At 37.4% G+C, this 14,247-nt stretch overlaps 1 protein-coding gene across 1 annotated transcript; it reads left to right on the top strand.

Annotated features, from left to right (window-relative positions):
• Positions 1 to 5,927: 5,927 nt before the first annotated feature.
• Positions 5,928 to 9,700, top strand: LOC306877969 (zymogen granule membrane protein 16-like). The gene is made up of 4 exons (XM_079430034.1): positions 5,928 to 6,029; positions 6,374 to 6,464; positions 7,365 to 7,500; positions 7,698 to 9,700. Exons 2-4 carry the CDS (start codon positions 6,410 to 6,412, stop codon positions 8,011 to 8,013), a joined length of 507 nt encoding a protein of 168 aa, XP_079286160.1. The 5' UTR covers positions 5,928 to 6,029; positions 6,374 to 6,409; the 3' UTR covers positions 8,014 to 9,700.
• The last annotated feature ends 4,547 nt before the right edge of the window (positions 9,701 to 14,247 follow it).

Raw genomic sequence — 14,247 nt, 5'->3', positions numbered from 1 at the left:
AAACTATTTTTGATTTCAACAAATTGAGCAGCTCTTAGAACCACTAAGATACAAAAATAGTGGTTCAAATTTGTGTTTTAGCAGTAACAGTAACATTAGGTTCAAGTGTTATGAATTATGTTTTGATAATAAAAGTATCCTTTAAAACTGAAAGTAAAAACTTGTGGTAGCTGTGATTCTGATGCCAAACATGCCATAGTTCTAAAACATTCCATGTGAGGAGTGTCATAGAAAACTGAAACGAGATATATTGTTCAAATAATAAAAAAAAGTCTGATGAGCAGAAAAGTGTACGAGCAGGTTTAGTCAACACACTAGTCTCTTCAACTATCAGCAACATACCCGTATACAAGTGGTTTAATAAAGGATGTTTTGATCTTGAGAAGTACGAATATTTTAACACATTGGTGACAGAGGCATCCAGTGGAGAAAATACAGACATGCAGACATACAATTTAAGGTGAATGAAATATAACTAATAATAAACAGAATAGACTATCATTTTAAAATAATAATAATAATAGCTATATGGTAATAAGAATATAGATAAAATAGAATTATGAATGTGCAAATATTTTAGGAAGTTATGTACAAAATATAGATAAAATAGAAAGAATTATGAATGTGCCATTTTACAGATGAATAGCTTTCAGAAGTTATGTACAGATGTAAAGTCCTGAGATGTTATGTATTGTTCAGGTGGAATATGTGGGAAAAAGCTGTTCTTATGCCGTTCAGGAGTGACTTATCTGTGTAGAAATGCAAGAACAGAAACAATGTTTTTGTATTGAAGGCCAAAATAGATCTCAGTTAGGCTAATTCATGCGCATGCATGCTCTTGTTTTCTTTTTTGTAAGATGGCAGAAGTTATGCGACCGGAAACTGTAACGCATGAGCTTGCAAAAAGTTTCTCATGCGCATGCGAAAAGCTTCTCATGAACATGCGATGGTTTCTCGTTCATACTCTATAGTTTCTCGTGAGCATGCGATAGTTTCTCCTGCGCATGCCAAAGTCTTAATTTTTTTTTTTTTTTGCTAATGTCCCTGTAAGGGCTCCATAAAGATCATATTAAAAACTTGGAAACTTTTTAATTTGTGTTCATTTATTTCTCCTACTTGTCAGATGCCTTATAATGTGTAGATTTTAATATTTAATTTTGTTCAGATTTTCAATCTTTTAAATATGGAAATCCAATATAAAATAGTAATTAATACATATAATGATAATTATGATGATGTCAATAAACTTCTCAAGGAATGACATGAATAAACAAAAGCATAAACCAATTTACTCCAGTATGAGACACATGACTTGTGAAAAAAAGGAAGAAATCTCAGTGAAGACGAAGTAAACAAATAGAGTCTTATCCTCCATTAACTGAATGGAGTGTTTTATAGAGAAGCCACAGAAATGTTATGTAATAAATTGTATAGACAGTTTGTATCAGGATATATTTTAATTGATGCAAAATATTTGACATCAACCTATTTAAATTGGAATTCACAAAAAGGCTTATTGTTGTAAAAGGCAATGAATATGTTATATACTGTATAATACAAATGACAGGTGATTAGAATGCAACTATCAGTACCACAAATAAGTTTATTGTTGGTCTTTATTGGTCTTTATTGTTGAGAAAAGCTATTGTTGAGTTCAACAAATTGAGCAGCTCTTAGAACCACTAAGACACAAAAATAGTGGTTCAAATTCTTGTTTTTAACAGTAACAGCATTAGGTTCAAGTGTTATGAATTATGTTTTGATAATAAAAGTATCCTTTAATACTGAAAGTAAAAACTTGTGGTAGCTGTGATTCTGATGCCAAACATGCCATAGTTCTAAAACATTCCATGTGAGGAGTGTCATAGAAAACTGAAACGAGATATATTGTTCAAATAATAAAAAAAAGTCTGATGAGCAGAAAAGTGTACGAGCAGGTTTAGTCAACACACTAGTCTCTTCAACTATCAGCAACATACCCGTATACAAATAACTGAAATATCAGATCTTTATTCATATGTTTCTTTCTTTTTTATTTTGGGAATTATATGATATACAGTGCCCTACATAAGTATTGGAACAGTAAAGACAAAATTGCTCTTTTGGCTGTGGAGTCAAGACATTTGCAAATATGATTAAACGATGAATATGAGACAAAACTACAGAATGTCACATTTTATTATTAGCCATTTCAACACATACATGTTTTACCAAAAAAAAAAGAACAGCACTTTTAGAGTTCATCCCACTCATTGATGTGAGCATAAGTATTGGGACAGTTGAACATAAGGCAGATATAAAAGATTAAAAGCTATTATTTAGTTGCAGATCCCTTGCGCACAATCACAGCAGTGAGTCTGTGACCCATAGACATCACCAGACTCTTGGTCTCATACTTTGAAATGCTTTCCCCAGCCTTTAATGCAGCCAATTCCAATTGTTGTTTGTTTTGGGGAGTTTCTGCCTTTACTCTCCTCTCCAGCTGGTGAAATTCATGTTCAATCGGATTTAAATCTGGAGATTGACTTGGGCAATCTAAGACTTTCCATTTCTTTGCCCTTATAAATTCATTGACTGATCTGGCAGGGTGTTTTGGGTCATTGTCCTGATGCAATATGAAGCACTTCCCAATGAATCTGGTGGCATTTTCTTGAATATTGGTAGGCAAGATGGTTTTGTACCCTTCCAAATTCATTCTGCTACTATCATCATACATTAAGTCATCAGTAAAGTTGCGAGGGCCTGTTCCAGAGGCAGCCATGCATGTCCATGCCATGACACCACCTCCACCATGCTTTACAGATGAGGCTGTATGCTTGGGATCATTGCAGTTCTCCTTTTTTCTCCACATTTTTGCTTTCCCATCACTTAGATAAAGGTTCAGCTTTGTCTCATCGGTCCATAAACACAGTTCCAAAACTCTTCTGGCTCACATTTGTGCTTTTTTTGCAAACTCTAATCTTGCCTTTCTATTTTTGGTGCTTGTCAGAGGTTTGCATCTTGCTGTGTAGCGTCTGTAATTCTGTGTCAAAGTATCCTGAGGACAGTAAATTGTCCGAGCATCACCCCAGCTTTCTGGAAGTTGTTGGTGATTTTACAGACACGTCTTTTAGGATTAATTTTCAAAGCTTTTATGATTTGTCTGTCATCAACTACTGTTGTTTTCTCAGCCAATCAGGTCGTTGTTGGTTGCTGGTGTCGCTGGTGGTTTCCAAACCCCTGATTTCTCCATGCCCTTTGTTTTTGCTAGAGCTCTAACTGACTTCCTCTTTTCTTTTAGCATCCAAATTGCTTGCTTTTCTCTCAAAGTCAGCTCCCTCATCTTCATCCTGGTTTGTGTGTGTCATCATCGAATGCAAGATTCAGAATGCAGAAATAATGGATATACAGTGGTGTGAAAAAGTGTTGGCCCCCTTCCTGATTTTTTTTTTTTTTGCATGTTTGTCACACTTTAATGTTTCAGATCATCAAACAAATTTAAATATTAATCAAAGATAACACAAGTAAACACAACATGCAGTTTTTGAATGAAGTTTTTTATTATGAAGGGAAAACAAATTACAAACCCACATGGTCCTGTGTGAAAAAGTGCTTGCCCCCTAAACCTAATAATTGGTTGTGCCACCCTTAGCAGCAACAACTGCAATCAAGCATTTGCGATAACTTGCAATGAGTCTGTTACAGCGCTGTGGAGGAATTTTGGCCCACTCATCTTGGCAGAATTGTTGTAATTCAGCCACATTGGAGGGTTTTCGAGCATTAACCGCCTTTTTAAGGTCATGCCACAGCATCTCAATAGGATTCAGGTCAGGACTTTGACTAGGCCACTCCAAAGTCTTCATTTTGTTTTTCTTCAGCCATTCAGATGTGGATTTGCTGGTGTGTTTTGGATCATTGTCCTGCTGCAGAACCCAAGTTCGCTTCAGCTTGAGGTCACAAAAAAATGGCCGGACATTGTCCTTCAGGATTTTTTGGTAGACAGCTGAATTCATGGTTCCATTTATCACAGCAAGTCTTCCAGGTCCTGAAGCAGCAAAACAGCCCCAGACCATCACACTGCCACCACCATATTTTACTGTTAGTATGATGTTATTTTTCTGAAATGCTGTGTTACTTTTACGCCAGATGTAATGGGACACACACCTTCCAAAGAGTTCAGCTTTCGTCTCGTCAGTCCACAGAGTATTTTCTCAAAAGTCTTGGGGATCATCAAGATGTTTTCTGGCAAAACTGAGACAAGCCTTTATGTTCTTTTTGCTCAGCAGTGGTTTTAGTCTTGGAACTCTGCCATGCAGGCCATTTTTGCCTAGTCTCTTTCTTATGGTGGAGTCATGAATACTGACCTTAACTGAGGCAAGTGAGGCCTGCAGTTCTTTAGTTGTTGTTGTGGGGTCTTTTGTGACCTCTTGGATGAGTTGTCGCTGCGCTCTTGGGGTAATTTTGGTCAGCCGGCCACTCCTGGGAAGGTTCACCACTGTTCCATGTGTTCACCGTTTGTGGATAATGGCTCTCACTGTTGTTCGCTGGAGTCCCAAAGCTTTAGAAATGGCTTTATAACCTTTTCCAGACTTATAGATCTCAATTACTTTCTTTGGATCTCAACATGATGTGTAGCTTTTGAGGATCTTTTGGTCTATTCACTTTGGTCTATTTAAGTGATTTCTTGATTGTGAACAGGTGTGGCAGTAATCAAGCCTGGGTGTGGCTAGAGAAACTGAACTCAGGTGTGATAAACCACAGTTATGTTTTAACGGGGGGGGGGGGGGGGGGGGGGGGGGGGCATGTGGGTTTGTATTTTGTTTTCCCTTCATAAAAAAAAACCTTCATTTAAAAACTGCATGTTGTGTTTACTTGTGTTCTCTTTGATTGATATTTAAATTTATTTGATGATCTGAAACATTAAAGTGTGACAAGCATGCAAAAAAAATAAAAAATCAAGAAGGGGGCAAACACTTTTTCACACCACTGTAACTGATACGATATTCCCTGCATTTAATAATAATTAATGCAACAGGACACAGCTGATCACTTAGAAAGACCTGTGAGGCAACTGTTCCAATACTTATGCTCACATCAGATAGCGGGATGAAACTCTAAAAGTGCTGAACGTCTTAGCTGGTAAAACATCTATGTATTGAATCACCCAATAATAAAATGTGACATTCTGTAGTTTTGTCTCATATTCATATTTCAATCATATTTGTAAATGTCTTGACTCCACAGCCAACAGAGCAATTTTGTCTTTACTGTTCCAATACTTATGGAAGGCACTGTATATATATATATATATATATATATATATGAAGTGAAGTGAAGTGACATTCAGCCAAATATGGTGACCCATACTCGGAATTCGTGCTCTGCATTTAACCCATCCAACGTGCACACACACAGCAGTGAACACACACACACCGTGAACATACACCCGGAGCAGTGGGCAGCCATTTCATGCTGCAGCGCCCGGGGAGCAGTTGGGGGTTCGGTGGCTTGCTCAAGGGCACCTCAGTCGTGGTATTGAGGGTGGAGAGAGCGCTGGACATTCACTCCCCCACCTACAATTCCTGCCGGCCGGAGACTCGAACACGCAACCTTTGGATCACGAGTCCAACTCTCTAACCATTAGGCCACGACTTCCCCAATGTGTTACACACACATATATATATATATATAAATTGTTATAGATGGGCAGTTGATTAGAATGCAGTATCAGTCCCACTAATACGTTTATTGTTGATCTAATTAATCTATTTTCATTAAAGGAGTTCAACAAAATCGGAGCAGCTGTTAGAACCACTAAGATACAAAAATAGTGGTTAAAATTCTTGTTTTCTACAGTAACTTGTGGTAGCTGTGATTCTGAAACAAACATGCAATAGTTCTAAAACATTCCATGTGAGGAGTGTCATAGAAAACTATAACACAAAGACATATTGTTCAAATAATAATAAAAGTCTGACGAGCAAAAAAAGTGTACGAGCAGGTTTAGTCAACACACTAGTCTCTTCAACTATCAACCACATACCCGTCAGGTAATTGAAATATCAAATCTTTATTCATATATTTCTTTTCTTTTTTCTTGTGAATTCTATGATTTATATACATAAATTGTTATAGATGAGCACTTGTCTATGTGCAGTAATCAGTCGGCAGCAGTATGTTAGATTAGCTAATTAATTCATTGGTTGCAGTTTAGTCATTGTCTTCATATGACCATCAAAAAGTGGTTTATTGTTCACAAATTGCCACTATTAAACTGTTACATGCTTTGCTCTGTAGCAAAAAGTGTTTGTATCAGTGACAAAATAAAATTCACAAATCCAGAATAGCTCTAATTTGATATAACAATCAAATACATAATTTATGATTTCCTTAGATTCCTGGAGTGTGCGGGACAGCAATTTATTCCAAAATGTTGCAGTTTTTCCTGATTTTCTCTGCAGTTTATGCCATGGGCATGGCAGCGCGTGAGTATTACCACACTGTGATAAAATTGTTTAGCTCAAAGTAAGCAAATAAGTAAATAATTTAATATATGAAAATTAAATAAATTAATAGATAAAATGGCAACTCAGGCATAATTACAATAAGACAAAAGTCAGGGTCCAAGATAAACAGATACATTGTGAACAAATGACAGCTTACTTATTAAGTTTAAGTAACTTCAGCTCTGCCGTTCATTTTATTGAATAATCCTTTAAGTCAGGATGCGAACTACGGGGGAGCTAGGGGGAGCTCGGCTCCCATTAATAAGACATGGGCTCCCCTGAAAACGTGATTTGTGAAATTTTGGGGGGTCTCAAAAAATACTGACAATGTGTTATTTTGACGTGCAATTTCAGTTTTGTGTAATGTGATCATCGTGGATTATTATGTGTAAAATTGCAAAAATATAATTCACGGTTTAAGACGGCGATTTAAACCTAATGCACTTCAATAAAGATAACTATACATGCTATTCTTGTCATGAGCATCAAGGTGTGGGGGCGCTGCAGTGCAAATTCATTCCACTCATGTTTAGTGCATGTTAACAAAATATAAACGTTGGATTCAACATTGGCCATAGATCTGCGCGCGCAGTCCTTGAAATCCATTCTTCAGTTAGCATTATATAGCCACCATGGCAAAAAGATCACAAGGCAGTTTAATTAAATTTGGTTTTACTAAGAAATTGTGTAATGATGACGTTAATGGCACGACCGATTCACCTGCTGCAAGCCCTGTTGGTACACCTCCCGCACCCCACCCCCCGATTATAGAAAAAAAAGTTAGGCTCCCCCAAATCCACGGTATAGTTCGAACACTGCTTTAAGTCATATTTGAAATACATGCGAGACAGTTTTAAAAGCTATTATTCCTTCTTTTAGCTTTACCTGATCTTTTCTCTTACTCACCTGCTGTTGGGGACGGTGGTGGAACTGAATTTTCCACTGCCAGTGTGGGTCGTATCACTGGGATCAGAGTCTGGGAATCCAATAACTACTGGGGCGGCTATATCTCTGGGTAAGTATCCTCAAGCACCACTGGACATTCCAAATCATCCATATTTTCAAATAACCAAAAATGTAACAATTATGGCTTAGAAAAATGTTGTTATAAATGTATGTTTAAAACGTTATCAAGTAGATATCAGAAGAAGTGGAGTGACAAAGAATTTATTGTCATTAATTGATACTACAAATTATTGGCATTTTGTTTAGGTTCCAGCTGAGGTACGAGAGTAACTGGACAGCAGCGGTTGGTGTAAACAGTGGCAATCCGATGGAAATGACACTCTATGACAAAGAAGCAATTATTCAGATCTCTGGAAAGTATAACTCTGGTTACATCCATGAGCTTGTGTTTGTCACTAATCAGGGGCGCTTATTTAAAGTGGGACAGTCTAGTGGGGCCTCATTTAACTTCTATCCAACCCAGAAAGGCAATGAGCTGCGTTTTCTCAGTGGACGACAGAATGGAAGTGGCATCACCTCTATTGGGGCTCATTGGGCCGCAATACGTATTGGGAAACCCTGAAATTATTTTTTATCTTATATTTAATTTAATGTGACCTTACTAATCTACAGAGAAAAAATAATCTTTTACTTGAATATCTTTAATCATTTGATTATATTGTTTTACCCATATGATGTTCAGGGAGTGTTCTTGTGTCTATGGCAGTTTGTCTCATTCAATAAATTATTAAAATAAAAAGTGTATTATAAATACATGAATAAACAATATTAATATGTATATCCCTTAAATATATTATACATGGATAAAATAATAAACATACACAGGTTAAATAACCAGTAGACAAATTGAACTTATGCAAAAACTAGTTTAGCTTGTTACGAGGAAATTGTAGAAAATGTTGTAAAAACTGACAATGTCATGTATTACAGATAGTATCTAGCATTGCCTGTATACATTATAACATATAACAATATATTTCATTAGGCGATATGATGCCAATATATATCAGGGTAACACATGACACAAAAAAAAAACTAAAAATGAAATGCAACACAAAATAATCGAATGCACATTAGCGATAACAGAATAACATGAAGAAACAAAACTTTTTAAATATTTTCAACTTGTGACGTCACTGACGTGTCACGCAGGGATTTCTTGGAAAGTCCTTTTACTGTTTTTACTGTAAATTATTGTTGCCTTTACTGTTTTAATTAGTGCTTTAATTGTTGTTTTACTGCAGCATTTTAGATTTTTGTTTTCCTTTAAAATTCACAAATATTTTAACAGTGTTGAGCAAAAAGGTTAAATTATGAACAGATTACCAAAAACAGAAGACATGGATTAAATATTGTGCATCACTGATGCCATTACCCTTGCGCCATATCAATGTATATTGAAAATATACAGAATAATATATTTTGTATTAAATTAAATTGAATAAGCTAATACATAAGTAATTGCTGCTTTTCATATATTGAAACGTATACTACAATATAATTTGTTAGTTCCAGTACTAATTGCTGATTGGTTAATAGCTGTTTTTTTTATCAACTGAAGGGTTACATCACTGTGCAACACCCTAACAACCACACTTAGACATATGTTTGTTATTATTGGAAGAATTAAAAAGCCGTTTAATGTATAATTTAATCTATTCGTCAGCATGACATGAAGAAGATAATGAAATTAACTGTTTGTTTACTATTTTAATGAAGCAAGTGTGACCCCTGCTGGCGTTATATATGCATCATTCACCTTTAATACATTCACACTGTATTAGTTAGAATTAAAAGAATTGATGCCAAACATACAACATGCCAGAAACATATTAATCACTGCAAAATTATTCAATCCTAAAATTGTAAATATTTGCTTATTTAAATAAACGGCAACTTTTTTTTTTTTTTTTTTTTTTTTTTTTTTCAGGCAGTATATTTTCACATGTGTAACTGTGCAAACATTAAAGTTAAATTAAACTTTACATTAACATTTATTCATTTAGTAGATGTTTTTTTTTATCCAAAGCAACTTCCAAATGTGGAATACAATCTCAATGTGGAATGTGGAATACAACAAGCTGCTCTTCATATAGAAGCAATAAACACGAGAAGTGCTAGTGATACATTGACATTGTTCAGAAAAGTAGACAGATCATTAATATTATGTATTCAGCTTTATGTAAACCCATGAATTCATAAAAAAGAAATTAATTAACTGAGTCTTTCAATAAAGCCATTACATGTACAAGCATAGTGTAGCATTTGTGTTTATTGCTATATATATTTTTGTATGTGTATTAATAAACATTGGTCCATGCATATTTGCAGTATATTGAAAAATATAATCGGTAACGCTTTAGATTACAGCCCGCAATGTACCGCGTAATTAAACAATTTACAGCATACCTATTTGTGTCACGGTTTAGTTTCTCTTTAGTCCTCTTTTGCCCTTATTTGGTTCTTCCTGTTATTAGTTAATCATCGTTTAGTCTTTTCACCTGTGTGTAATTAATTATCTTGTTTCCTTGTTTTGGTTGGTCCCTTTATAAGTCCTCAGTTCTCTTCATGTCTTTGTCTCGTCTTGAAGTTATGATTACGTTATTTAATGAATGATTTCTTGTATTCCGATACTCTATTATTAAAGATACTGTTTTCAACTCACCCGCTATTTCCTGCATTCCTTCGTGGAGCGAAACCATAACAATTTGTAACTATAGAGTACCTCCACAGTACTTACTTGTAGGTATAAGGGAACAATATGCAGTTTGGGGAATAAGGGGGTAATAACCTGCGGAATTATAAAGCATTTATACTGTAAGTATTTTATAACTAAAGGGTACCTATTCTGAAATTACGTGTATGTAGAGTCCGCGATTTTCCGCGTCAGCATAACTTAAAGCTGAACTTACATGTAGGTAACTGGAAACAATTGGGGAATAAGGGGGTAATGACTTGGAAAATTAAATTATTTACACTGTTAGTATTTCATTAGCAAGGTGTAACTATTATAGGATTACATGGTATTTATATTCTACTGTTTGGCAGCAATATTATGATTTAGAAAAATTTGCCTTATTGTAATAACACAAAATATATGATGCAACATTTTTACACTACTTACTGGGTAGCCTACTTATTATATTATTACAACATATATATACATCTTACATGACATTGATAAAAATAGTAAACTGTAGTATAATATAGTATAGTTTAGTAATAGTGAAGTTAAAACCCACCATAGTCTTTATAAATTTTACCACAGTTTACTAAAGAATATAAACTATATTATGTACTAGTGTTATTTATGTGGGGTCATGGAGATTACTGAACAACTCAGCTGAAAGCATCGGGTAATTATGTGATGAGCTTCTGATATGATTTGGTTTAGAAATTCCCATATGAAAATTTACCTGATGAAAGAGTATTGCTTATGGTCATCTCAGCAGCGAGTCAGGTCACCAGCATTGAACTGTCGAGGTGCGATACAGTGGAAAAGTAGATTACCTGTTTCCAGCTCCTCCCATGATAAATAACAGCATAATACACAACACGTATAATTACTGTATAATTGATGTTTTTTGATAGCTGTAGTGCTGTTGGTGCACCTTGGGCTTACCCTCTTATTACGTGTAGTTACTGTGTAAGTGTAACATCCGCGGGCTGTAATCTAAAGTGATGCCTTGTTACCCTCGTATTACGTGTAGTTACTGTGTAAGTGTAACATCCGCGGGCTGACATCTGAAGGGATCCCTTGTTACCCTCTTGTTACAGGTAGTTACTGTGTAAGTGTAACATCTGCGGGCTGTAATCTAAAGTGAAGCATTGTTACCCGTTACCCTCTTGTTACGTGTAGTTACTGTGTAAGTGTAACATCCGCGGGCTAACATCTAAAGTTATCCCTTGTTACCCTCTTGTTACATGTAGTTACTGTGTAAGTGTAACATCAGCAGGCTGTAATCTAAAGTGAAGCCTTGTTACCCTCTTGTTACGTGTAGTTACTGTGTAAGTATAACATTCACGGGCTGTAATCTAAAGTGATGCCTTGTTACCCTCTTGTTACGTGTATTTACTGTGTAAGTGTAACATCCACGGGCTGTAATCTAAAGCGATGCCTTGTTACCCTCTTGTTACATGTAGCTACTGTGTAAGTGTAACATCAGCGAGCTGTAATTTAAAGCGATGCCTTGTTACCCTCTTGTTACATGTAGCTACTGTGTAAGTGTAACATCCGCGGGCCTTGATGCCTTGTTACCCTCTTGTTACGTGTAGTTACTGTGTAAGTGTAAGATCAGCGGGCTGTAACAAAGAAATATTTTTATTATTTAACAATTTTAAGCAGAAAAAAACTGTAATGCTGTAGTGCTGTAAACACTACTCTTGTCTAGCTCTGCGTGAACTGTGTTTGTTTCCGGTTTTTGACAGTTAGGGTAGGTCTAAAAACTCCCATCTCATTTTCTCCTCCAACTTCAAAATCATCCTACATCTCTGCAGAAGTACTGACCCAGTGTTTACAACGTGAATATACAAAGAAGGTCAAATGCCCTATATAAAAACGGTGCAATGTAGGACGATTTTGAAGTTGGAGGAGAAAATGAGATGGAAGTTTTTCGACATACCCTAACTGTCATGAACCGGGAAAAAACAGAGTTAACTCAGAGCTAGACAAGAGGAGTGTTTGAGATTAAGAAGCATATTGTAACTTTTTTAGAAAATAACCGATCATTTCGCTAGATAAGACCCTTCTTCCTCGGCTGGGATCATGTAGATCCCTTTGAAGCTTCACTGAAACTGCGTTTTTAATCTTCAATCCACTGGGCTCGCCACCATAAAAGGTCACTGTATGAAGAATAATCCTGGGATGCTTTCCTCAGAAAAACTTTGCGACTGAAGAAAGAAAGACATGAACATCTTACATGATACGGGTGAGTAACTTGTCAGGATTTTTTTCCATTTGTGTTTGTTATAAAATTATGAACAAATACATTAAAACAACACCATGGTTTAAAATTTAGAGGGTTTTCAGTTCATCTTTATATTAGTGGGGGCAACCCATCCGTACTTGGAGAAAAGATCAGTTATTACCAACAGATACGGATAAGTGTCACCATGCCTACCAAGCGACAAATAATCAATTGAAACGGTTTCCAAAGGGTATGATGTAAGAATAGGCACCAAGGGTGCCCTTACCTCTGGTCCTCTTTTCTGTTGAGTGCAAATTGAACATTTGGATGCCCAATCTTGCAAGTCAGCACCCATTCCGGGCCAAAAGAAGGCTTTTCTCAGCAAGCCCTCAACCTTGGCTATCCCCATATGGCCTGAGGCGTTGTGATACTTCTCCCACAACTTATAAGTCTTGTCTTTGGGAACCACGATTTGATAGAGGCTCAACCCTGTATGACGCTCTTGGGCCCTCCGCTTTAACACACCCTCCTGGATGTGTAATCGACTCCATTCCCTTAAGAGGCGGTTTGTTGCAGGTAGGCACGCTTTCCTCTCCTCAACTCCTGGAAAACAATTCCCAACTACCCAACCCTTAATTTGAGCCACCGTCTGATCTTTCTCCTGCCAATCCCTCCAATGGTCTTTGGCTTCTGTGCTAGCCTCTGACTCCACCACTGCTGTCTCCACTTGGGCCTGTCGGTTGGATCCTGTTTCCTGTGGTAACCTGGACAAGACATCAGCATTACGATTGGAAGCGCCAGGGCGATACTTAAGTTCAAAGTCAAAATTCGCCAGCTGCGCGGCCCACCGCTGTTCTGTGGCCCCCAAGTGTGCCGTATTCAGGTGGACCAGAGGGTTATTATCCGTAAAGGCCAGGAATTTATTGCCCCACAAATAGTCTTTAAATTTTTCGGTGACGGCCCATTTAAGGGCTAAAAACTCCAGTTTAAAAGAACTGTAGTTTTGGTCATTCCTCTCGGTAGGGTTAAGGCTCCTGCTGGCATAAGCTATAACTCTCTCTCTACCATCCTGTAGCTGTGCCAACACAGCCCCCAAACCTCCCAGGCTGGCGTCCGTGTAAAGATGGAAAGGTTTTGAGAAGTCTGCATATGCCAAGATTGGGGCACTCACCAGAGCAGTCTTCAGAGAATCAAATGCCATCTGGCAATCTGTGGTCCAGTTGATGGAAGCATTTCCTCTCCGCATACTAGCAGAACCTACTAGAAGAGCATTCAGGGGTGCAGCTATTTTAGAAAACCCTTTTACAAATCTTCTGTAGTACCCCACAAACCCAAGGAATGAGCGTACCTGCTTAATGGTAAAGGGGATAGGCCAGTTCTCAACGACAGCGGTCTTTTCGGGATCTGTGGATATTCCCTCACCAGAGATGACATGGCCGAGGTAGGTGACTTTCCTCTGGAACAGGCTGCATTTATGGGGCTGCAACTTTAAGCCATGGGCTGCCAGCTTCTCAAAGACCTGCTCCAGGTGACTGATATGGGTGTCAAAGTCTGGGGAGTATACAACAACGTCGTCCAAGTAGATCAGGAGAGAGTCATGGACCTGCCCACCCAGGCACCGCTGCATCAGGCGTTGAAATGTTGCAGGTGCATTACAGAGGCCAAAGGGCATCCTCTGGAACTCGTACAAGCCCAAGGGTGTGGTGAATGCAGTCTTCTCTCGATCCTTCGGGTCCACATCTACTTGCCAATATCCACTGGCCAGGTCAAGGGTAGAATACCAAGCAGCTTGCTTGAGGCTGGTGAGGGATTCTTCTATCCTTGGCAAGGGATAGGCATCTTTGTGGGTTAGGGCATTCAGCTTCCTGTAGTCCACGCAAAAGCGCCAG

This window comes from Barbus barbus (assembly GCF_936440315.1).
Source record: "Barbus barbus genome assembly, chromosome: 12".
Lineage (NCBI taxonomy): Eukaryota > Metazoa > Chordata > Actinopteri > Cypriniformes > Cyprinidae > Barbus > Barbus barbus.
The sequence above is the reverse complement of the archived record's forward strand: the minus strand, read 5'-3'. Positions and strand labels throughout refer to the sequence as shown.

Coding starts and splice junctions, on each gene's coding strand:
- LOC306877969 (XM_079430034.1), top strand. CDS start 6,410: ATGTTGCAGTTTTTCCTGATTTTCTCTGCAGTTTATGCCATGGGCATG. Junction 6,465..7,364: donor TGCCATGGGCATGGCAGCGC/GTGAGTATTACC, acceptor TCCTTCTTTTAG/CTTTACCTGATCTTTTCTCT. Junction 7,501..7,697: donor TGGGGCGGCTATATCTCTGG/GTAAGTATCCTC, acceptor CATTTTGTTTAG/GTTCCAGCTGAGGTACGAGA.